The 25,995-nt window shown below is 37.2% G+C and overlaps 2 protein-coding genes and 1 long non-coding RNA gene across 12 annotated transcripts in view; 2 read left to right on the forward strand and 1 right to left on the reverse strand.

Moving 5' to 3' along the window:
- The window catches only part of LOC100646199 (R3H domain-containing protein 2), a 29,431-nt gene extending 22,373 nt beyond the window's left edge, over positions 1-7,058 (forward strand). For 5 of the 10 annotated variants that reach the window (XM_012316036.3, XM_048412289.1, XM_048412281.1 and 2 more), the window contains 6 exons: positions 15-205; positions 289-462; positions 539-701; positions 767-953; positions 1,144-1,247; positions 2,136-7,058. In XM_012316036.3, the coding sequence (XP_012171426.2) occupies positions 15-205; positions 289-462; positions 539-701; positions 767-953; positions 1,144-1,247; positions 2,136-2,185 (869 nt within the window). In that variant the 3' untranslated portion in view covers positions 2,186-7,058. Of the gene's footprint in view, positions 1-14; positions 206-288; positions 463-538; positions 702-766; positions 954-1,143; positions 1,248-1,389; positions 1,477-2,135 lie in introns of all 10 variants that reach the window. The other 5 variants (XM_048412284.1, XM_048412285.1, XM_048412288.1 and 2 more) reach the window with 3 other exon arrangements.
- Positions 7,059-9,446: 2,388 nt separating this feature from the next.
- The window catches only part of LOC100646076 (cuticlin-3), a 68,621-nt gene continuing 52,072 nt past the window's right edge, over positions 9,447-25,995 (reverse strand). The window contains exons 5-9 of the mRNA XM_003400480.4: positions 15,496-15,663; positions 15,032-15,237; positions 13,818-13,980; positions 13,457-13,642; positions 9,447-13,119 (exon numbers count right to left, since the gene is read on the reverse strand). Of these exons, the coding sequence (XP_003400528.1) occupies positions 12,916-13,119; positions 13,457-13,642; positions 13,818-13,980; positions 15,032-15,237; positions 15,496-15,663 (927 nt within the window). The 3' untranslated portion in view covers positions 9,447-12,915. The remainder of the gene's footprint in view (positions 13,120-13,456; positions 13,643-13,817; positions 13,981-15,031; positions 15,238-15,495; positions 15,664-25,995) is intronic.
- On the forward strand, positions 23,076-25,213 carry LOC125386357. The gene is made up of 2 exons (XR_007226415.1): positions 23,076-24,455; positions 24,559-25,213. It is a non-coding gene; the product is annotated as an uncharacterized LOC125386357 (long non-coding RNA).

A 25,995-nucleotide genomic window follows, 5' to 3' on the forward strand; every position in this document is an offset into this window, starting at 1 on the left:
TATTTCTATCTTAGCTAATTACGTGGGTAGTTATCCAGTCCCTTACAATTCAATGCCTGCTGTAACACCAGCACCAGGGGATTATACGTATCAACCATCAGTTCATATGGTACCTACGTATTATCCGCCAGGTCAAACGACGATTCAACCACCACCTGTCATGTACAGAGTGCCAACACCACCAAATACTCCGACTTCTAATCAGGTAGCCATTATTACATATAATTTAAAAATATTATCAGTTAGCTTAAGATCAATCTATAAATCCTATAATCGATTAATTTACAGATGCCTGGAATGCCACTGATGTACGTCAACTCTGGTAGCTATCCGCCACCAACGATGGTATCCAATGGAACATTTGGCCATCAAGTCGGGCACAATGGCACGTCACCTGCACCTCCTGGAACTTATATGACTCCTGCGCTGGTTCCCAATCTCGTTTTTAGACAAAATGTTCCTGTGGGTTTTTTGAGATAGTTACATCGAACGAAATCAGAAAAATTTAATGATGAAGATTGTTCAATTGACATCTTAGGTTGTTGCTGGTGTACGAGCTTCAACGCCAAGTAACTCTCAGAGAACTAGCAGGTCGCCGACTCCAGCACACGAGCTGTTCGGAAGTGGGAGCGGGGACAGAAGCGCACAACCCCAACCACGCTACCCACTGCCAATGTATCAGGGTGTCCATATTGTACAAGGTATAATTTCTGTTACATTATAATCGAGTATTCTTCGTTACTTTATTGATTATTTATTATTATAGGAGATATGAGATTGATGCATCCCGCAGTACCAGCCAATCCACGGTTGCAGTATGCACCAGTACCATCACCACCTGTTGTTCAAGGTTGTCCACGACCGTACCGACCGCCTTCTTATTCGTCGAACACCTCAGGCGCTGGTACGCCAACCTCGTTTGATGGGAGAAATCAGAAAATTCGTAAACAGAGGTAATTTATCAATCTTTATTATTTTATTACGAGTTAATCAATTATTCATAGAGAATGTCGCTGTACTGGTGTCCTGTAAATGTAGGAAGAAGTAGTATACTAATTTTATTATTATATTATTCTAATATTATCAAAGTATCGAAAGTGTGTTAAAATAAAAAAGGAAGCGGTAACACAAATTGCTCGTTAGGTCCAAAGTAGCATCGTTGCCACCAACAGGCGCGCGGCCCAATCTTTATCAGACTCCTTCCATGCCGTCGCTCTCGTCTAACGTTCCGAAAGATATCAGAGAAGGTAAGAACCGATATTATCCATTAATTAGTTAGATGTTCGCTCGGTACGTTGCTTGAAAGTTCTGTTACTTTCTACTTTTGTTTCGCTTATGAAGAATGAAATGTGACACAATTTTTGACACGTTCTTGTATCTCCTTAAAAGCGAAACCTGTGGAAGACAATATGATATAAGGTACAGAACTTCAGTATAAAATACTACAAAAAGAACACACGGTATCTACATTGTAACGTAGGTGCTTTTTCACATGCGTTGATTTCGCTTTGTCGATATTTGTTGTTCGTGTGAAAAGTGTGCCTGGAAAATACTTCCTATTTTAGTGTATCCTGTTGATACGCAAGTCACTGAAGATTATTATATTATATATGAACCTTTTTCAAGGTTGAAAAAAATAGGAAGCATCAATTTTCAGAGCATATATGACTGTAGCACTGTACGCTTACACACTCACGCGCACAGGTTTCTGTAGGAATATTTACTTTTTGCTCATCTATTTACGCAAACATATTGCGTTTGTTGCACAACGAGTTTCTAAGTTTTATTTCATTTCTTTTTTCTTAAATCATTCTCGGACTATATACATAGATTTAAACAAACATATCGTGGTAAATTTTTGATTCAGAAGCGACATGTTTTTAAAATTTCTTCTTTATATTTGTTTTATATTAGCTACAGTTATACGATACATTTGCAATTCATCGCGCGGTCTCTATTTTCTCTATACATGGAGGTATGCTTTAGATCAGCTGATATATGTATATGTATATGATATATTAACGACACTCGTTTAACGCAATCCTGATTTGCACAACAACAATTCACTGGCATTGTATCACGAGAATCGATAATGGAAGCCTGCGCTGCTCTCAGAAATAATCTTTTAATTTCAGGGACTGTGAAGGTGACAATCACCCGCCGAAACCAACTGGTACAATATTAAGTACCCGGGCCAATTTTGGAAGAGGATCAGTGCTGAACGTAAAGAAAAAGACAATTATATCGTTACAGGCTAATTGAGAAAAACCGAATGAGCAGCTCGTGGTTTACCGCTATGCATACATGATTCTTATTATTAATATTAATAATACTTTTAATTAAATATTTAAGAGAAAAGAAATATAAAAAGCACACACTACTAGAATATAAAAATTCACCTATTACAAAAATCGAAAAAGGAACAAACAAGATTGAAAATCACCCCTAAGATAAAAATGAAAATGTTATACATCTCTTTTGATAAAATGCGGTGACCGATGAAACTAACATAAAATAAAGAAGAAGGAAAAGGAAGACATTGAAATTCGTTCATACCGATCATATAATAAAAATCTGAATTATCAGAATATTCAATGGAGAGAAATGAAGCAGAGGAAAATGTATTGAGTGCATAAAGGAAGGATAATCTGTGCGTTGTTCTTTGGCGTAGGGCACGATAGACCCAGTGGTACACACCGAACAGAGTTACTGAACAGAATTTTAACTATTACAATTATTATATATTATATATACAGTATATTATATTATATCTGGAGATATTTTAATCGCGGTTTTACAGATACTATATGAATGTGAGATTTACTTTTAAGAGAAGGTACTTTTAAAATGAACACAGATATATACGCATGGATTGCCTGGCCCGGTCTACGGATCAGTCTCGACCGGCTAGGAAATCCTCATTATAAATAACGATAAAACTAATGTACGAGTATTATATAATACACGTTACTGAGTACGTTTACAGTAGCAACCGCAAACGCTGTCCAGCCAGAATCTCTGGATCGGCTCTACGTTCTTTCAGGAATGATCATTGCTCATTGATTCTTCTGTGTACTGCCACCAAAGAGTTGCGTTAATCTTAAAAAAAAGACAAAAAGGAAAAAGTAAAAAAAAAAGAAGGGGAAAGAAGTAGGAAGAACAGAACAGAACAAAAATATTGCTGCCAGTTGTGACTCGCGGATAGGAATGAAATTATTTGCTACCTCAATTTTATATCGAAAAGATTTTTCACGTTATCGGCCTTTTATGGAGTTGTGAATTCTTCCAAGAAAGCTTTCAATTCTTTTCATTCGAAGACGAGAGTAACCATAATTTCATCGAATATTTAATGATACTTGCAACGTGATTTATTGTACATAAGTATTGCGTAAACGAAATGTTTCATCAGGGAGATAAACGCGATTTATATTCGAAAGGTTCCCTCTGGCATAATAATCGTCTCCCTGATATCTTGCATTCTAAGATTCGCTAACGCTTCTGATCTCTGACGATTACTTTAGTACAAGTTAATGTATCGCTCGAGGAGAAAATGTAAACGTATTCAGTACATGGATCTATATACCTAGTTCGACACAAGTAGTTAAGTAGCGCGAAACCATCACAGCTTAGTGTCACGAAAAAGAACCTGTCTCACATACGTCTTTAAAAGAAAGTCATTCTTTCTCTTTTTCCGTTGATCGTCCGTAAATAGGGAATTGATGTAAGGTTTTAGCCGATATGAGACGCGCACGTTTAATTCTGTATTATTTTGTAAGGTTTCCTCGCGAGGGGAATGAACATGAAAACGCGACAGACGCTCCACACAGTAACTATGATTCGTCTTCCAGGCTTCACAGCACGCTTCTGAATCCTATAGATATCCGAACTACGTAATTAGATATACTTTTCACGCCCGATTCTACGAAGAAGTAATATGTAATTAGTTTGGCAGCGGTGATGGTGACGCGTGATCGTCGTAATTAATAATGTCTCCGTCTGTGAAAAAATTCATCTGCGGATCAACGTAGACGATCTTCATATCACAATTAATATTCATTTTTAGTTAATCGATCTACTATCAATAACAATGCTAAGAATCTAAGTTCAATATTTCAAATATCATTTCTATTAAGTTTTTAATAAGGCGTGTACGTTGCTCCGCATGAGAAATACCAAGTGGAATCCATCCAGAAGCTTCGCTTACGGTGATTGTACTTCAGGACGTAGGTGAAGGGTGTGCCTATCTTTTTATGAGATTTAATTGAAAAAAAATGCGCGCACCGCGACCTTTTATCTACCCTATGCCAAGCGACGCGAAAGAGAGGCACTACTTTCTTCATAAGAAAGCGTGATAAATTTATCTAAAGATCTCTAGATTTAAAAAGAACAGAAAGAAAAAAAAAAGTAAAAAAGAGGGAGAAAGTGAGAGTGGAAACGAGAGAGACCTGAGCAGAATAAATATTAGACGGATTAAAACTATTCAAATGATTCAATTATAAAGAGATGGGCGCACAACAAAGTAGTGTTTAACCGTACCTAAAGTCGTCGTAGTGGTTAATGAAGATAATTGTACCTATAACAAAAAACAACAAAAAAAAAGAAAAACAGTTCACGAATCTCTCTAAAACATAATTAACAAAAAGAAGGAAAGGAAAAATGTGAAACAGGATTATAATATCGATTATCGAGAGGAACCGCTTGCAAGTGACGTTCACCATTTTATTCGCCACATTAGAATTCATTATTTTCAAATGTTATTCAGTCTACGTAATTTTATGATATTTTTATAATCAGTTACGAGAACAAGATGCGAGAATACGATTAAAGGAAAAGAAGTGCATAATGTGTATAATAATATAATTTATGGTCGAGCGTTATTTGCAGGCAGTCGCGCTTACGTCGTGCAACCGGAGCAGCTGAACCAAAGTCATGATTGTAATTGCATAGTCACATTTATTTATTTTTCATTTCGCTCGCATGCGCTTTTATCAGAATACTCGATGCATCTGCTGTAGCACCACGCTCGTGATTCGTTCCGCTTAACACGTTCTGCAGGAACGTTTTCTTTCGGTGCATTCTTATTTTATAATAAATTGCTTTATTTAATATACATATGTGTTATAAGTTGTGGAAGAAAGAGTTGAGAGTCTAGAGATGTGATCAGCAGGTGTATCGAGCACTGTTCACAAGTGATTTCGTAAGTTCGCCTGGGCTATTGTAGAAATGCAAGAGGATAAAAACAGAGGAACGAAGAAGAAACGAGAGAATCGACGAAATCATTCGTTTATCGGATGATGGGCTCAATGGATATTAAAAACTATGTACGATCGACGAAGAGAACGGGTGATAAAGTCATTGTAACCTCACGTTCGTTTCCTACTATTTTTGTATGCAACATAAAAAAAAGGAGATTGACGATAGCGAAAGAATTAAGAAAAAGAATAAAATGAAGAATTCGTGTGTGAGAGAGTGGGAGAGGATGAACGATGAAGGGTGAAGAGAATATGAAACAAAAAACAAACAAATTGAAAATGAGAATGAGTACGAAAGAATGAGCATATGAAAGTTTTTCGAAGCTTTTTCGTTTGGAGATCCTCGCATCTTCCTGATCACCTTCCGTTGATTGCGTCGCCACGTCGAAGACTCATTAGCCTTTAAGTGTAACCGGGTGCCTGAAAACTGATTAATTTCTGCGCCACGATTAGCTGATCCCAATAAAATACCGGCACGCGGCTGAAGCTTTTCCGCCATGTGAGGAGTGTAATCGAACTCTTTCAATTGTTATCCGTACTCCACGAGAAGCGATAGGAACTTTATATTTTTGAGAAAAGAAGAGTAAATTAGTTGATTAATTTTACGGCTAAAACGCCACACAAGTTAGCTTTTCAGTTTGTAATCTCGCAAAGAAGTTCTGGCAACTTCATCCTACCGCTTCTTGTGCGTCGCATCTGCAAATAGCGCGTTAGATTGGAGATCGGCGACCCTTTGATTTGATTTTCTCTTATCGTTCTTTATCGTTTCCTTCATCGAACACTGTGCGGGACGCAGAATAAAGAGCAGACGACGATTCGTTCGTTGCTGATCTTTTTCGATGCTAACTGGCGTGAACTCTATGTCCCACATCAAAAAAAAAAATCGTTATCTTGCAAGATCGTTTTTCACGATTAGTGAGTATGGAATGCGATGTCCCATGGTGAATACATCTGAAATGTCGATTGATCTTGACTGCGAATATAAATGCTACAAACAAGGTTCGGACGAGCTACACTTGCGTATTCGTATTCTTTCCAGATCACACCTGATTGTTTCTTTTACGTTCGACATATCACGTGGAACAAGAGTAAACGATGGCTGTGCCTTTATGCTTAATATTATAATTTAGAGTTTTCATTTGGACTGAGATTTCTGTACAGGATATCTTCAGGTCGTTTCTTGTCCTGTGAAGAAGTTGAATGTTAATATTTATGTATTAAGAAATAAGAAGATGATTCAAATGTATTCACTGATAACATTGGGCTAAACACTGTGTCAAGATGATGTTAACTCTTTGAGTCTCAGAGAGAGTAAACTTTCTTTGAAATGTTTGGTCCTTTTTTGTATGGAAAATTTTATGATTTGCGTTAATTTTGTGGAAAAAGAGTTTCCATATTTTGTATATAATTTTAAAGAAATGTATGTGTAAAAGGCATATGTAGGATACATATAGGCTGGTCCTCAAAGAGTTACATAGGGAAAAGATGATTGAAGAAAAACGTGAGTGAGTGTGTGTGGGAAGAAAAGAGGAAAAACAAAAGAAAATCTACGACGAATTGAAGAATTCGTATGCATATGCATCACGAAGGTGACCGAGAAGGTGAATGAAATTAGGAATCGTATGGTGGAAACAAAAGAGCTATACTACCAACCCAAAGATGCACAACATCATAGAGAGCCGGACAATTTGATAGAACTCATGTCAGTCTAATTATATTTCTTGTTATATTATATACATATATATATCATATTTTCCAAAAACGAATTATATATAATTCAATAAAAAAGAAGACACTCTCGTTTGATACTTTGCGAGATTTTTTAATCATTCCTATCATTTAATATTCGTTTTATTTCCGTTACCTGTCAAGTCATACAAAAAATTTTATCATTTCATTAAATAAATTTGACTTCTTTCAACGGTTTTTGACGACTACTAATAAGTAGCTTCTCGAATTCGTTTTTGGTATACTTTTCATTATTTTTAGTAATAAATTTCTTCAAGTAGATTATATTTGAGTTCCCTGAAGTCTTTATTCAGTTTCTCATAATTGAAACAGTTTTATAAAAGTTTGAATAAAATATTACATCAGGTGAATGACATTTAATATTTTTTTTAAGGTTACGGCAGTAAGAATTGAATAAGCCTCATATGCTGTTTTTCAACAAGTCAATTAATATTATCGTCATAAGTAATTGTCCTGTTAATGGTATATATATTTGAAACAAGTTTTTAATAAAATTCTGTACAAAAATAAATTTGGAGAAAGAACAGTATCGGGGTACTAATAGAACATAATACGTAATTGAGTTATCTGCGTCCTGTGGTAGCTATATGAACTAAAATTTGAAATTACACCATTTCGCGCGGTGTCATATTGGAAGGTGGAAGCAACTGCAGAGCTCGTCAAAAATTTAATATACAACGACGTGTTATTGCTTCAAAATTGTGAGAATCCGAATTTGTATCAATTGTTATCAACATTTAACATATATATTAATATAATAACAGTTATTAACATATTGTGGACAGATCACGACAATTCTTATGTTTGTTCTAATGTTTGAGGCTGATGACAAAAATTCTCGTGTTTTCATCGTTGTCGTTTAAAAAGAAAATATCTAATTATACTCTGGGTACAGCTAGTATTAAAAAGAAATGGTTCGCAGTATATTAATTTACAGTGATTTGTCATATTTCCACGTAAACAGAGAGACGGAAATTTTCAGGAGAATTCGGATAGCATCCGGGCGCTGATAGGAAACGTGATACGTTCCTGAAGCAATCGCACTCTGATGGTGAATTTTGAAACTAAGATTTGAAATCACCTCATTTCACGCGACGTCATATTGGGAAGAGGAAGCAACTGCTGGCAGCTCGTTGTAAATGTGAAAAATTTAACATACAACATCAGAATATTGGTTCAGAATAGTAAGAATCTTCATTTTGTTTTAAACTCATAATCCAATACAATTTATAGCGATTTATTGTTTTTCGATGTGAATAGACGGTTATTAATTCTCAATCGAGGCACATCACGTATTATTGAAATGAAATTCTATTTCTTTTCACTTCCCTTTATTTCTCTTGATAATACTTTCCTACATTGTTATAATATTTTTTATAGTATAATATTTTCTTTTTTACTTTTTTTACTTTTGTTTCATACATCAAACTATGATAATTAACGAAACATATTTCGATAACTGTTCGATTTTATTTGCTTTTATTTTAATATCGACATTTTCGCGAATTTTCTATAATGACATTTCGCGTTTTTTCCAATAATTCCTATTATTTTCGAGAAAGGATGGTATCGCACACAAGTTTGAACGTGCTTTGCGCATCGCGTCATTTATCTATTGCGCAGATACGTTAAACTGACAACAAAGTACGCCATATTTGATTAGTAAAAGGTACATTTGAAACTCTAATAACTGACATTCAAAGATATAATTTCTTCAAATTGGGTGTATTGTGGAATACTCATAGATACTTCATAAAATATTTTATAATAATAATATTTTAACTGTATGAATAATAATTAGTTCATAGTTTTGAGAAAGCAGTATTTTCATAAATAAACACTCGATAGGAAGAAGAAGAAAACTATTACTTTGCTTCTTTTCTCTGCCCCCTAATAAAGTTTTCTTTCAGAGAATTTTTGTCACCGCAGTGTTTGCTCGTTATACCATTTTTAATATTCTTTAGAGCACCATCAGCTCTTATTAAATTTAATTATAATCGCACGCGAAACTTGAATCGGTGTGTTCGTCGATTCTTACTTAAACGGACGCGTTAATAGTCCTATTATTTTTCCTTTCTTTCTCTTAACATCCAATAGTGTCGCAGGTGTCGCAAGAGGATAAAGAGGATAGGGATACAAGTATAGATCTTTATCTCGTCATTGTTTCAGTGAAGTATTATGTTTAAGAATCGAAGAGGTTATCGTTATATTTCTTGAGGTTTACTTTACAATATAATAAATTCTACATTTAAGTCTGTGTTAGGATATTCGTTTTGCAATTGCAAGGTATCATCCCCTGTATCATAATTTCATGGTAAAATTATATTTTACCTCCACCTATGACTAATGTTGTGACTCTCCTCTATGAGTCGCTAAAAAACTGACAGGATAAATTTTATTAGCGAAATCGGAATGTTTCCCCGTGGTATTAATCAACTACGTTCGTTTATGGTTACAAGATTTATTACGTTTTCGTTATTTACAGAAGTTCGTTGTAAGTTTTGGACAAGGGTCCAGAGAAACATTGCAGGACCTAGTGAAGAATCGCGTATCCTTACAAAAAGAACTCTATACAGGCAGTTTTTATCCCCAATGTCGCTATGAACCAATGCCACGAATACGACGAAACGATAACGCTCGTTTGTTATACCATTCGTCGATTGCTTTCGATCCACGACGTTCTTTAACACTACCGATCGCTCGAAATTATTGCACTTTGTAACACATTTGTAAAACATCGCGACGAAGAATTTTCGATCACTTTTTCATAAACGTTAAATATCTCGCAAGTAAGAACGTCGTATCTCTTAGATTTTATACAGCTTAGGTAGGTCGCAGTATTTTTGGATGAATTTTTGTCGGTTGTCGTGCTACATCTTCGTGGTATTCCAGACGAGGCTAGCCATACTTTAATCTTTTAGCTATACTTTTATATGATAGTAAATTTTCACTTTCCGTCGTTTAACATAATTTTACGCTAAAAATTCTTATTGTACGATGTTCCTGACTAAACTGAAGTTTATGAGCGATCGTAGGTGTACAGAGACAATCGTCGGAACAAGCGGTTCCATGTAAAGCGAATTAACATTTTTATACTTTTTTTTCTGTCCGTTTTCTTAATTTCTTGCGTATAGCTTATAGGTTACGAGTGTTACGTTTGCGTGTCCATTCTTTCTTTTCTTTCCCTCTGTTCTCTTTAAATGTAAATTTTACGATCTGTACCCACCACCACGTTGGACCCATTTACGCGACCGCGTAACTCTGTTTTTTTTCCTCACAAATTAAAAACTAAGAAGAAAAGAACGCGACTAATAAAACGGCCATACCCTCGCTTCTTTTTCGATTCTTTTTCTTCCACAAAGAGTCACTAGATTCTCTACGACGAGATACGCTTGTCCATCAATTAGCTTTTGGTCGTAAAAGAATCGAAGAAAAGACGAAGCAATTATACAAGGTACTTCCGATTTGAACGTAAATTACGTCATTCGTTAATAGATATTTTATCCTTATTTATTGTCTAGGTAACAGTCGGAAGTATCCCGTAAAAGAGGGTATCGTTATCGGAGCAGCACCTCGATTCAATGGAAACTAGTTTACGTTTAAGCGTTATAATGGATTATGCACTCGTTTATTGCCACGCTCATGCGGATGTCCCGTGGTCATGGACACGAGGAGACGTTCCACTGGTTTATACGCTACCATTCAAAAGTATCTGGACATTTACTTATATTTGACATTATAAAATTACGATAAATAAATTTTATGTTAGGTTGATACCCATGAAATGTCTTTCCAAATAGCTCTAGCTGTGCATATTTTCTTTACATAATTAATAAACATCATACTATTTAATCAGAGTAACTCACGTACGATTCTATATCTGTGAAAGAAGTTTACCAAATATTGCAACAATTAATACTTCAATATCGATAGTATATAAATAATTTTAAATATCGCAAATGTAAATGAAAAAATATTGTAATAATTTCTAGTGCCGTTTCTAATTATTACTTTGCTATTAGCCAGTTTGTGCAATTTGTTGCAATTCTTATATTGTTGCTACGAATCGACTAAAGTATCCAGATACTTATGAACGATAGCGTATCTCCTTCTTCTAACACCTTTTTAATCTTTGGTGTGTACAGGACGATGTAGCGTGATTCTTTTCTCCTCGTTCTCGCGGCAACGGGACTTAATCTCACGAAACACCGTAGCACATAGTCGGAAGCACGTAATAACCGATGCATCCCATACAAGTTTGCCGAGTTGCCCGTTCGAAGCAGCCTCGATTCGTTCGAATGCACAGAAACTTGTCTGTAATCGATTAGCCAGCAGCTGGTTAAGTGCTCGTGATTTGTTTATTGCTTGTCACGAGGAAATTATATTCGTTAAGATCATAGTCGAAGATTCTGTAAAGGAAGCAAACTGGTAACTAGAGTGTGGATCTTTATGCATTTATGAGGAGCTTGAAAGCGAAGAAATGGGTGAACTACTTGTTCATAATTGATAAGACCATATAAACAAAGTTCTAATTGTACATATAAAGAAATAAGAAAAATGGACTACTCCTTGACTTGATACGTTTTACATGAAAGTAAAAACACTTGATCCATAATATTTAGCAAATGAAAATTTTCTCCTTGGCTTTCATTTCTTTTAGCGGAAGATAAATTTGCATAAAAATCCACAGTCTATTGGTAACTGATGGAACAAACTTAGAATTTGAAAATTTAAGTGACCGAGTTTCAGGAGTCAGGGGTTATCCCTTCGCCACAAAATTTGGGAAAAAGAAGAAGGAATAAAAAGACCGTGGCTATAAATATTGAGAAAGAATCGTCATAGATGCGGATAAGAAATATGCAATACTTGGCTAGGAAATCGGGATAGAAGGAAAAGAAGGACGGTAGTTAAAAATCACTGGGGCGTTTGATTCGCTTAAGAAGTATCTCTGGCGACTTCACCTTAAACGCTAGAGTGAGTCGTTCTGCGCTGATGATTAAGTTAAATTGCCAGGATAATGGAGACAGAGAGAATATTCATATGGTGCGCCTTCTGTTTTTAGTGCGGCTGCTAGGTTAGCTAGGACAGCGTATACCGGACTAGTATACAATATGTATATAATATAATATAATATAATATAATATAATATAATATAATATAATATAATATAATAATAAAAATAATAATAATAATATAACGTATATATTAAAGTTAATCCTAAGGATTTCGTGTCGATTCGTCTCAAGTTGTCTCTGGCTAGGCTAGGATTTCTCTAAAACTGCTCAGGTTCTAACACGTGCTTCTTATGAACAATTTTACAATTGGGGAAATTTCGAAAGGGCAGTTGTTGGGACGAGTTATCAAACGGATGGCAAGAAACGTATCTGAATAAAATACACAGGAATTTCTTGAGGTACACCGCCCTAATAGTTTGAACAAATTGAACCTTACTATACTTCTCTTGAAGGTTTTAGGCAGTTTCCAAATTCCTTTCCGAAATTCACAAACGAAGTTAGAGAGGAAATTATTAAGAAAAAATTTGGAGTTTTCATTTTGTATCGTAAGTATCCAAAGAAGATTCTTAGAGTTAAACTTTTACTTTTAAACATTTTTAAGGTGGTGCACCCTCTCTTAATCGAGCACATTCGACCACGTGTTCGGACCTATAGGGTTCTGAGCTATTTCTTCAAAGAAGCAACAATAGCATCGGCAGTTGAGCAAAATCTCGTTTAATCCATCTAAATTCTCTACACCTCGATGCACCGAGGCTGACGTAGAACCGATATAATTGGAAAAATTTCCATCTCGACATTAGTATCGATTGGCCGCTCGCTTCACTACCATATAGCTAAAGTTTTTCATTCTTTCATTCGAATCACCTCGTTTGTTCGAGGATATCGAGGTTCGGATGAACTTAGCTGCTGTGACTATATGCGGTGTTCGTGTAAGGTCCGCTGTAAATGGACGAGCCCGTCGTCGAGATGCTCTTGTGTCGTCTCTTGGCCAGCAGTGCTAGAATGGCCGCGACTACCACCAGCATGAGGATCAGACCCGCGATCGCGATGCCGATGGCGAAGCTCCTCTGCGAAATGCAGATGTTGTCGGGATCGTCGATAGTCTGCAAATTATACAAGCCGAGTTCCTCAGGATCAGAAAATGTATAAACGTTTGTCTTCTTCGATTCGAAGTCAAATATTCGGAAACTTCTTCTAAATTTTCTACAAACTAACATTTGTACTATTACGCGTTTCATTGAATCTATCGCGTTTTGATTTCAATTTTTTAGCAGATTCCTCTGAATATCCTGTCTAATGTATTAAAAATTGCTTCACTGTGTTTTCCTTGATAATTTATATTTTCGTCTTACACGTCTTACGAACGAAAGCTACAAAGTTACGTATGTTTCAGAATTTTACCAGGAAATGGTAACGGACAGGAATATCAATGCGACTAACCCTTTCTCTGAAGACGTCGTCGGTAAAGTCTGACTTGGAGCCAACGTCCGAGGCTTCGTTCACGTATAGTCCGCTATAAACTTCGATGGTAGCTGGCGTTCCTCCGTCCAGGCCTTCGACACCTTTCACTGTATTGTCGTCGGCAGTGTCCCTGCGTCGTCTGGATACCAAATTACACGCCGGTGGCTGCAACAGTGGAATATTGATGATTTCTTTTGGATTTTCTCCAAATGATTCTTCGTAGGATCTTCTTCCTACCCAACTTGTTATAATTACGTAGTTCTTCCCAATCTTTCTAAACGATCTTTCAACAACTACGAAAGAGAATTTCTATGAAGAAGGAAGGTAGAATTTTGATTACCGTGTTGCTGCATCCTCCACCGTGTTTTACACATAGTCTGACGTTGCATTGATAGTAGACACTGGCTGTATAGGGGAATTTATGCGCCTGGAAGTTCACCCTTGCCTCCGTCTTATCTTCGTTATACGTGAATTGTCCCATGATCTCACCGTCGACTGGGCAACTGTAATAGCAACACAGTTTTTGTATATAGATGTGCTAAATCTGAAAATGCTTTTAATTACAATAACTGATGATTATATAAACTTAGTCTGTCAAGTATCGCGGATTTGATTGTTTAAACTGAGAACATTATAGTCTTAAAAAGGGGGGAACATTGTGCCGAGAAGAACGAATCAAATCGAAAAGTGTTTTCTGGTAATAAACCTCAGAAAAACGGGTCTTGCATCAGAACTTTGAAATTATATGAATAATTTGCTATCAGAAATGTCTAACATATACTTTTCTCTCCTTATATAATCTTCGCAGAGGCTGTTCTTTCGAGATCGATCAATAAGAAAATAGAAGGCGAATACTAGGAATATTCTGCAATTGCACGAACAAATCAAGAGGGAAAGTGTGCGTGCAACCTGTTGGTTGGATCAGCTGATTTGCTTATGAAAAGAAGTCAGTGAACCGGCCCGCTTTATACCCTGAATTCCGACCCTTGAATAATTCATACGACGCTCTGACGCGAACAATTTATTTGTACCGGTCGAAGAATTATTCTTACGTCCGCTAACCTGTCTATTATTAAACGTCTCCGCGGATGGAATAAATATGAAAAACGAAGTAAAATGGAAGAGAGAATTTTTGTTTCGTTTGATTCATCGATGGGTAAATGTGAACCGTTGAGCAAAGATATATTAGTCACCGTTTCTTTTCAATGTTCAGCATCCAAAGGAAGTTGATTTAGTTCGTCATTTTATAACAAAGAACCACAGTTATTGAAAACTGAAGTGCATACTCATAAGAATCTATACATTCGATCTTTCTGATGAATTAAACATCTGAAGAATGAAACCCACGCGATTTAACCATTCTCACAACCTATGTACCTAAATTGTATATAATCGTTTCACGTTGTTGTAATTCGTCAGAACGTTAGTTCTTTAAAAAAAGGCATCTCTTGTAAACCTTATATATTTCGAATCATCGAAACTTATGTATATCCTATACTCTTAAATGTTATATTTATCATTTACATTTCCCAAAGATATGTAAAACAAAATTACCCCTCGTCATTTATGAGTCTCTGCTCTCCCCATCCTAAGCCGTCGCGCACCAGGCAGTCGGAGATCTTCAGCCCGAACATTTCCTGTTTGTCGATGCTAATGACCAAGGTCAAAGGGTCCCCGATCTTCACGTTTTCCGCCACTTGATGCCTCGTTGGATCTCCGTTGAAGATCTTCATCGTGCATCCTGGCATAGGAGCTGTTGCCTGTCGAGAGACGTAAAACGCAATTTATTATTCATCTGCGGAACGTTTCCCGATCTTTCACGATTGCTCGATACTTTTTTGCTTGGTGAAGAGAAAAAGCTTCTTCTGACTCGTCTTTCGCTAAATTAGAAAATAAGCTCATCCTGAATGCCGTAATCATGTTTGACGTTGATGTAACTCGGGTTTAGGACTTGTAGCAATAATTGAATGAACACGTCTCATTGATCGTAGGATTTCAAAGGAAAATGGCATCGTTACCTGAAGCGGTAGAGACTGCAGCATGGCCACGTGGGTTTGATCGTTCGTTACTACTTTGTCTCGTGTTTGGTATCGGCATCTCACGTGAAAACCTCTGCCCTGGTTCGTGATCAACTTCAGGTGCGGCTGCACCACTATAGTGTTGAAGTATTCGATACCACCGTCGTCCTATAACAAAGTTTCGACAATATTTTTTATTATTCAGCTTTATGAATACCATCATCCTTAAACTATAGAATATCATTCCAAATTTGGTAATCTTTGATTTTACCAAGAGTACAATTTTTCTCATCAAACTAGCTTAGTCTACCTATACTTCTAGCCTTAATTACATTCCAAGATCACTGTCCAACCACTCCAAATTAAATATCGTTCCAATAGTTGTTGCTAGAGTGTAGATAATTATATAAATTCATGTTTTTATGAATATTATTAAAAAAAGGAAACCTAATTAGAAATCCCATATATTTTATACGTTTCTGCTTATTATACGTATTCTATATGCACTCTTGCATCTCCAAACTTTTACATAAGACCATTTACAATCTATTTATCATTGGTAAATTTCTACGTTTTCTAATCTTTCAAACTGACTTGATCCACTTTTGATCCCAGCTTAAACTACTTGCCAAAACCACTTTGAACCAAAGCGCCTCCTTTGTGGCAACAAACACACGAAGTAAATCAAGTAGAATTATGGCGATGTTTATCTGTGTCCCCGTTTCTCCGCTGTACCATTATACTATGATCGTCTGGTTAGTTGTTCAAACAAGCTTAGCAAAAACGCGGTGCGTATAGGCGGGTTTTGGTGCCGGCTGTTGCAATTCTCTCGTTTACGAGCGTTTCGGTGACGCTGATCACGTTCCCCACGACTTTCAGTCCTGTGAGCAATCCGTCTGTCCTTGCACCCTGCTAGCAAAAACCGGACCATTCTCGCTGCTCGCCTTCTCTCTTCGCTGATTCCTTCGTCTCGTTCGTTTATACCGCCGAGAAAGGAGCGGCTCCGTCATTTCTTCCCTCGGCCACGTCCACTTCGCTTTGCCAGGCCAGCTCGTTTCCCTTTCGTGCACCGCCGACCAAGTGAAATTGATTATTTATTAGTTTTCTCGATACTCTCTCGGTTGATTCACGTTTCATTCAAAGGCTCTCGTTGAAGCATATTTGAAGATTCACACTCGCTGACGAAAGTACTCGAGCAGTTCTTGCGATGCGAAGGGCCTTATTAGGGCAGTTATTATATTAGTTTCAAAATTGGAAAAAGTTAAACCATTTTATCGATTGTTTCCATCACTTTCTTTAAATTTTACACAAATTTCTGGCTGGAGTATGGGTGTAAGTCTCCATTGGTGAAGTTGCCAGTTTCTGACATCGTGTCGATCCATAAAAGATGGGATTATTCTTAAGCGAATTTTTTAAACTTCAGACTCCTTCGTTCCTCTTTTGTTTGATCCTTGGGCTACAGGAGGCCGCTAAGCAAACATGTAATCGCAGCTACAACGCCCACAGATAATTGTCCCTGTTCTCGAAGAACGATCATCATGGTCGTTTGATTACACTTATTGTCCGTCGTTGTAGCAGGAAGCTTTGATTGCGAATTACTCTCATTAGCGGCGATTATCGTTTGCATTAATGGTAATGATCCGGCAGCCAGCATGCATGAATGCGCCAAAAGGAGTTAATCGACGTGGAAAATTAAATTGCTACTAGTAGTGACGGATTATAAAGGATAAAGGAAAGATTTGGAATAAAAGGAACAGCCTACACAGCCTTACAAGAGTATTTGAACACTCACAGATGAATTTCATGAACATATTATGTGTAATATATATATATATTGAAATTTCATTGGCATTGTTATAAGATTCGACTGTTATAATTATGTTGGTACAATTTAAAACAAGTCTGAAAATATATATAAAAATTGCAAGATACCAGTTTACGTATGTCTAAAACATTTACGATGGCTATTCATGCTTTGCGTTAACTTTTTACTAAATATATGTTTAAAGTAAATTTTGTTTCGTAACTTGTATATGCTTGTTTGCATTGGTTTCAAATTTGATAGATAGAATCACGATGATGTTTCATTCCAGAGTTAGTGAAACGTTAAAATCTTGTATATGATAGACATAACATATTCACAAAAATTTTCTGTGCCAAGTGTCTAAATACTTTCGTGCTCCGCCGTACATATGAAATATTTATGAAATATTTTTACTTTACCAGTCTCGTTGCTTTCCAGACTCATCTTGGAACATTAACAAGGAGGATTTATTACGAGGTTATTACGAAGATTTGATCGTGGAAGAAAATATTCTGGAAGAATGACGTATATTGTGGTTTACACCGCCGAGGAGATACCTCGTGCTTCCGAGCCGCATTGTAAATCAAGAACCACGACCTTGACAGGATCTTCCAAGCAACTCGCAGTCGTGATTGTCGTTGTCGACGCGGTATCATTATCGTCATTAACGTATTAACACACCTCGAATTAATTGTCCTCTTCTCGTCCTATCTTCTCCTCGCTGGATTATTAAACCGTTAACAAAGTGTAATAAAAATGTGCGGATATCACGACAACAGAACGGATTAAGTTAGTTGAAAAAAAAGAGGATGATCATATCTTGTGGAGAATATTAAACTTAATCGAGGGATCCAATTAATTCTCATAATCATAGGTAACGAATATCTATGATAACATCTGGACTATATTTTATAAAATGTTCCAGTTTCCATAAACCTGAATTGGTAATCGAAGAAGTTATCTTGAATTCCTAAAGCAGTCGATTAAAATGTTAATGGATTTTAATAATGGAAGAATACTTTCTATTTATTGAAAGGAAAATGAGTATTTATGGTATAATTGTATACGAATATCGTGTATTTATTTTATACGATAAGCTAATGATGGAATCATCAGGAAACATTCCTTTTCAAACATTCCTTAAGATCAGTTTCTAGATCATTTCCCTTGCCTCGAACGCAGAAACAAAGCGAAAGAAACAGGGAACACAAGATTCCTTTCAAAGATCGATTTCTAGATCCATTAACGTAGATCTCGATGATACAGTATCAGAAATAAAAAAATACGCTAATCGTTTCAAATCACATCCGAACAAATATTTTCAAAGAATCCTAAAGATCAGTTCCAAATCATCCAACCTACTTTGAACCAGACAGCAAAGCGTTCGAAACATAAAACGCAAGAATCCTTTCAGAGATCAATTTCTGGATCCTCTAACTCGCACGGAACCCAAAATAGAGTGACAGAAACAGAAAATACGGAAATTCTTTCAAAGACCAGTTGCCAAATCACCTAACTTGCGTTTTACGCTGAAAACCGAAGCGACAAAGGCTCGATATGCACGAATCCTTTCAACGACATCAAAAAACACACTTGGACTGCCATATCCGCCTTTCCCCGCGAGGTTGAGCACTTTCTGTGCCACAGAGAGAGGTGAACGTGTACGGTGCGGAGGCTGGGCGAAAATTCTCAAGGTACACCGTGTATATCGAGCAGGCAACGACCTTCGACGAAGCTCGGCGTCCGACCTCAGCAAGGATACTCGCAATCTGCAGTGCATCGGCCCGAGCCTCGTCAGATCGCTGACTTTACGTTTCACACCTACCTAGCAACGAAGGGGTATCGCATTTATGGCCAGGACAGAACCGATCCTGGACCCCTTCGTGTACTCTATTTACAGTCATGACCATGATTTCTTCGCGGTATTCATGTACACCACACCCTAAAGCCAGCCTCATCGTGTGTTGTCACACGATCCTTAGTTGGATCTAACTCAGTCGGATGAAAGTAAAAAGACTCGGATAGATCGTTTTTTAGTATTGTATTTCTTCTCCTGGTGGAGACCACCCTGGTGAACGCGATGCATTTTTACAATTTCGTATTCCCTCACGTTCATTTTTCTATGATTCACCTCAACCGCGATCTTCTGTTCGTATTATCCGCATGGGAAATTCTTGATGCTCGGTTACCTTTAATTCAGTGTTTTTCTCCTGTGTTTCTTTTTTACGGCTTGTAGATGCGGTTTCTTAGATGTAAATAGACTCTTCGAAGTCTCAGCTCATTGGTTCTTGGCAAGTATAATTACATAATCGATTATAATTATGGAAGTACATATACCTTTTATATTTATTATATATACATATACAGCGGAAAATTTTGAAGATCAACGCAATCGTTCGATGGTGTAACACCATGTAAGCTTAGATCCCTATTATCATAAATTGTGAGGCTTATTATCGAAGGTCAATGCTTATGCAACGTATCTATAGTCGAGTAGTTACATCTACGTGCTTATTGCGTGAATGAGCTCATAACGATCTTCAATTAATCCCGATCCTCGTTACGTAACTGCTTAGCGCTATTGATCTTCATCTCTATTAGTAGTTTTATCGAAGATTTCTTCCTTCATAAATTTCTTTTATAGTTATCCTTGCCTGAAGGCTATTCAAAAATTCTTTGAGTCTTAATTTCAATCTCCAAGTTTGAATAATAAAACTTGTCGTATATTATGAGATACCACTAGTCTTTAACAGAATAACGAAAAAGTAAGAAAATATTCCATAATAATTCATGCATAAATGAATATCCATCAAAGGAAGATATCAAAAGGAGAGAATCATTCGAATAATCCTGTGACGAAGCGGATAAAATAAGCAACAAAATAACCCGCAGAAATGAAGTAATATATACACGCTATTGAAGAGTACGAATTTATATTCTGGTAGAAAAAGCAATGGTCATCGAGTTATTGACGCAAGTATACGATATATTATTATTTCACTGTATATCACGTCACTGACAACGAGGCAAATAGCCTGTTTTCATATGCAGGTCGCCTAAAGATTGTTCATAATCGAATTTAGCGTATTACTTAACTCAGGAAAATTACTTAACTCGACTCAAATATTCTTCTAATTCAAATAGCCCTACTTTGTTCTATGTGCGTAAGAAATTACCGATTCTTTCGTGAATAGTCAAACAGATGCAGGTACAAAGATAATATTTACTCTGGACGTAAAGCGTGAAGAGTTAAGAGTAGAATACGGGCATTCTCTCACGAAAGGATCACGGAAGAGCCATCAATTAGTGGCCGACGAAAGAAGTCTGTCGAAAGAACCTAACATATATGACTCGGTGTGGCCTTTAGTCTCCTCACAATTCGTTTCAGACGGTTGGCGAACATCCTGGAGGAGGATGTTGAAGTTTTCGAGGTCGCCGATGTGAGGAGCCCACCTACACGGACGAGTATCCTGCCAGGCTAGAGGAATCGCACGTTTATACACGAGCACGTACAAGCGAGAAGAGAAGGGTCTGCTTGCGTGTGCATGCCTTTATACCGCGAAGATAGGGACGGAAGAAGGATACTGGAGGGCTGGAGATGGATGAAAACGAAAAGGAAAAGGAACGAGACAAAGGAGAAGCCGAGAGGATCTTTGGAACGAACGTGGTCACGGACTGCCGATGCCTTTGCACAAACACCCATGATGGACGTGTAACGTGTGCTGTACACGAGAATTGATGCTAATAGTCGGGGTTAGAGATTATTTTGCACGAGTCTCGTGCTATTATTTCGGCATCGTTTTACTTATTCCGTAATCTCCTCGATATCCGATACTTTGATTGGCGACAGGTTGAAAGGAATTTTGCTACTCGTGGAAGGGTCAGAGAATTCATTATCATCTTAGAGAAACTTCAACAGTAATATGGTTATTTCTTCTACGCTTTATGGACTCCAATGGTAACTATTTCATGGTAATAGGAAATGAGATTAGATTTGCCCTCATTTTCGCATCGTTTTACGTATTGCTGAATCTCGAAGACATTCGGTATTTTGATAGGTGACAGGTTGTAAATGGAATGATTGAAATTTTGCTACTCATCGAAAAGCTAGGAGTAATTTGTTAATTTTATTATTACAGAAATTTCAATTATTGGCTTGTTGAATCTCGAGAAGATTCAATACTTTGATGAATGACAAACAGGTTCAAGAGGAATTCTGCTATTCATGGGAAGCTTCGTTCGAAACCGCTACGAGATTTCTTCGCTTCAGGGAAACTCGCGTTATAGATAACTCCTCGTCTAGATTTTCCGTACTTCGGTAACATCAAAGTTAACTATTTTACGGCAACAGGAAGCCTAGTTAGACCCGTCTTCTTTGCTGGCAACACCCACTTTGACCATCGTAAAACACGCAGAGCCGTGGTATCGCGAATCCAAACGCACAGATCGACCCAAAGTCAGAATTTATTATAAAGTACCGTTGCACCGATCATACATCGTTCCGCTTCTAGCATAGAAGATGAAGCATTGTTCTCTCGTTACGTGCTCTAACGGTTCAAAAATTCTTCAAAACTATCCTCCTAGTATACCGTTGGTTTATCGCGAGACAAGACCTCGGCCAAGTGACGAGGCAACAGGAATGACAAGAGTTGAGTTCCATCGTCGCGATGCTGGATGAGAAGTTATCAGACCGCAAGGCATCCACGGCATTCCCTTCTTGCACAGTCACGTATATCTATCGGATATTGCATCGATTTCCTCGATGATCTTTCTGTTCACTCAACTACAATCCCTTTTCTTCATGTAACTCCATAAGTTCCCTACAATTTGCCCTGACGGACACTCGGGAAATTGTGTTTTAGTTAAGGATAACGCGAGAGAGGATGCTGCTACTTTCAATGGAGTAGCATAACCATTTACAGAATTTCGCTTTTCTAACTGGGATATATATTAATAAATTGTTCTTGACTGTCCAAATTATTACTAGATAGATATATTTATAAGCGATCACGTATTGGCTGAGGAAAGTATCTGAATATTTTTAATAACATATAGAACAACAATATAAAGAAAATAAAAATATATATAATATATAAAAAATAATATTTTCAGATAGGTTTCACATTTTACCGATATGGCCATGGGAGTTGGGCTCATTATACTGCTACTAAAATTTCAAAATGTTTTATATCACCTATAATGCGTATACGTCAAAGATTTTTGGTTCCAAGTCAATGGTCAGAGACTGTACGACCAAGATCATCCCATTTGGAAAGAAACAATCAAGAAACGAATTTTTCCATTGAATTATTTGCATTTAGAAATGCAATTGTATCTTGATTGGAATTTTAAATGATAATTTCCATAGAAAACGTGACGATCGGAGAGAAAGATTAATGGAATTGTTGTTAGCTGCACGAAGTCAAAGTTTAAGCGAATCATTAAACGTCTATTTCCGCGTGATCGACCACCCAACGCGAGAATCTGAAACCGAGCATGCTAAAAGACGTTTTGCGTGTGAAACCGCGGAGGTGTTTCGAAGACACGCATATCTGATATTCTCAGATTGCTTCCTGGGTTATTATCCTTTAAGAAATCACGGAATCAGTATGATTTAGTTCATTCATATGCAGGCTTGATAAAATGCTGCTTGGTATTTTAAATTTCCAACAACGAACACGTTTCTCGTACGGGAAATTGCTCAGATGTTAAATTATCGTAATATCAATCTTTGTGATAGGCTGATATACCCATACACTGATATTAATTATTATTATAATTTTAAGACTCTGTCTATCACAAGTATAATAGAATAACTCAACGTTTTTTAATTCTTTTATGTCACGATTAACATGGTAATTTGGTAAACGGTAATGGTAATTAACATGGTCATTTCTCGGCCACTATGAAATTTTTCAAACAAATGGCATTCGTCCCAGCTATTAGAAGATCGTACGCTACTTTCTTCCAACCTTCTATTTTTTTCAAACTAATTTCAAGTCTGGATAAACTCCCTCGTCAGTCTCGAGGCTATTCGTCCAGGAAACTTTAAAATTTTTTAAATGTTTCGATCTTCTCAGGCTTTGTGACTAATAACAGGTTTCACTATATAATTTGAAAGAAGTATAACGCAAGGAATTTTTGATCACGTGAAACGTTGTAACCGAGGATTATCATCATTATCTTGTCTGTCATGGTTGGTGCGATCCCGATAAGAAAATTCGTTATCGGTGCTATGGGAAGGCATAGCATGTTTATTACACCGAGAGGTTCAAGATGCGTATACCTCTTGGCCCCTGGCACGAAAGGGCCGCCGGTAGCCAGGGGTTTTATGCAAACGAACTATCAGCTGATTCATCACCACCGCCTCTTAATTATTACTATTAACGTTCCTATGACTTTCTCACCTGCGGTAGTTTCAATACCTCCCTAGCAATATTTATTGCGTGCTATACCTGCAATTAGAATAATTTTATAGCAGCCAGGTTGATAGGTGCCGTACCGAGAGAAAATACAAAGAGGAAGGTTGCAAGTATTCATGGTCGTGAAGATTACAGTAAAAAAAGATAAAATTTATGTAAGAAGCCAGTGGCGGTTTGAAGATTAACAATTGGCCTTTTCCCCTTTAATCTATGCGGTGTACTGTGTTGCAACCGATGCATATTAATGACGCGTATAAAACACGAATGTTCTTCCACGGTTTCCGTTATCCATTTGATTCTCTGCCAAGCTGGCAAATTTCTTTCGCTGGGATTAAAGGAACTCGCCGAGTAAAGCGGCTGCTTTATAAATATTGGAACATGCTCGTAAAAAAAAGGTAATAAGTATCCTTAAATTATCAGGGAAGAAGTTGGACCGATCGAATCGTTGGAGTCATACAAAATGACGATCAAAAGCATATGATAAAAGATGATGGAAATTGCTTGTAAAGATTGAAAACGAATAATGAGTTCGTAGCACTGTAATCGAAATTTTATTCAAAGAAATTTGGAGTATCATCATGGAGGAGAATCATTTCGAAAACTATCAATGTAATAAGAGAATTCTAGTAATATAAATTAATATCGAGCTTGATAGAAACGAGTTATCGATGGACGTGGCGAATGTAAAAACTTTGGTTGTACATAATTGATGAGATTACTGTAACGTTAAATATGTAAGTTTTACATAGCCAAAAATTTCAAATGGGATAATAATTCTTGAATTAATCGTTTTAATCGTTCCTAATGATCGTTCGTGTGAATTTAATTTTTTTCAAGTGTCTGCTTACTTATGAATGGGGATATGGGCTTTTCCGAGGGTGTCAAGAGGTTCGCGCAAAGTCAGCAGCAACACGGCGAGATTGCATGCCAGGAGAATGCACGCGAGCATGCACACGTAAACACCGGAGCGTGATTCTTGTCAGAGATTTATATTCACCCACAACGGCGGATATTAATTCCGTCCCTAACCCACGGGAGATTCTTATTAGCCGGAATTTACGTAACATCCACGAGAAGTTGTTATTTCCGTGACTCGTTCCTTCGATTAGCCACCAGGAAGCTGTTCAGTATCTTTGGAATGCACGTGGGTGTGACTGATGCACGCGAATTTTAACCCGCGAAGGTTGTGCTTGATTCGACAGATAAAAGCGAAATATTTTTGTACAAATCCTTAACTAAGCACATCGAAGTGCTTGTCGATGGAGAATAATTGTTACTGAATACATAGTACAGTAGAGAAGTCTTAGGCTATCTATGATAGTGATTTTCTAATGGCAATGAATTATAGTTTTAAGAAGTATTTCCATATGGTGCTATATGGAAAGAGTTTTTTAATATTTCCTTCATAGAACTAGTACTACTTGTTTGTAGTTTCTTCCGGCCTGCGAATTTTTTAGAAATATTGCAATAAATAATGTTCTGGTTTACAAAATATTACACCTATATAATACACTCAAAATCGTGTGGTAACCATGCCAAAAATCTGCTCGGCTGTATCAGGACACTTGTTATATATTTGCTTGAAAACTGAAAGACGTCAAGTCACAAATACCTATACCTTTCTTAAATAATTCTTCCTTAAAATATTTATGTCGATACATTCCACAACACGTATCAAACGCGCATTAATCATATCACTTTCATCTTGATAACAATCACGTGTTCTTTTTTCAAGGGTCCTCTTCGGTGTTGGAAAAGCAATCGCAAGTGGCCAGGATAGATCGATAAAATGGGAATTATCCGGAGATTCATCTGCGGACGTATGCAAATGGTCGAGTAGCGCATCCTCTGTGGGATTCGCCCTGCCCGTGGGCTACTTTGTCTACTTATTACGATATATCTAGCAGGCTGGAGCATTTCTCGGGTTCGACGTCCGGTCAGTTCAGGCTGCGACTGCAGCTGCAGCTGCATCGGCGTCTACGACTCCACCACGTCTTACGCCACGCGCTACGAACTGTAATCCTTGTAAACACGATCTTCGTTGCTCTCCAGCTGACTGGATTCCCTTGACTGTGTTCGTTCAACGCTCACCAACATTTCCTGTTCACTCTTCTCTCTTTGCTAGCTTCCTTGGACTATGCTGATTTTTGATCATTCGAATCAGACAACATCCTCCGATCGTGATCTTTGATTTATTGCTTGAGTAACTACGTCTCTTTCTCGATTAATCGTTAAGTGTCTTGTATCCTCTTTTTTATATTTCTTTTGCAACCA

This window comes from Bombus terrestris, chromosome 14 (assembly GCF_910591885.1).
Source record: "Bombus terrestris chromosome 14, iyBomTerr1.2, whole genome shotgun sequence".
Lineage (NCBI taxonomy): Eukaryota > Metazoa > Arthropoda > Insecta > Hymenoptera > Apidae > Bombus > Bombus terrestris.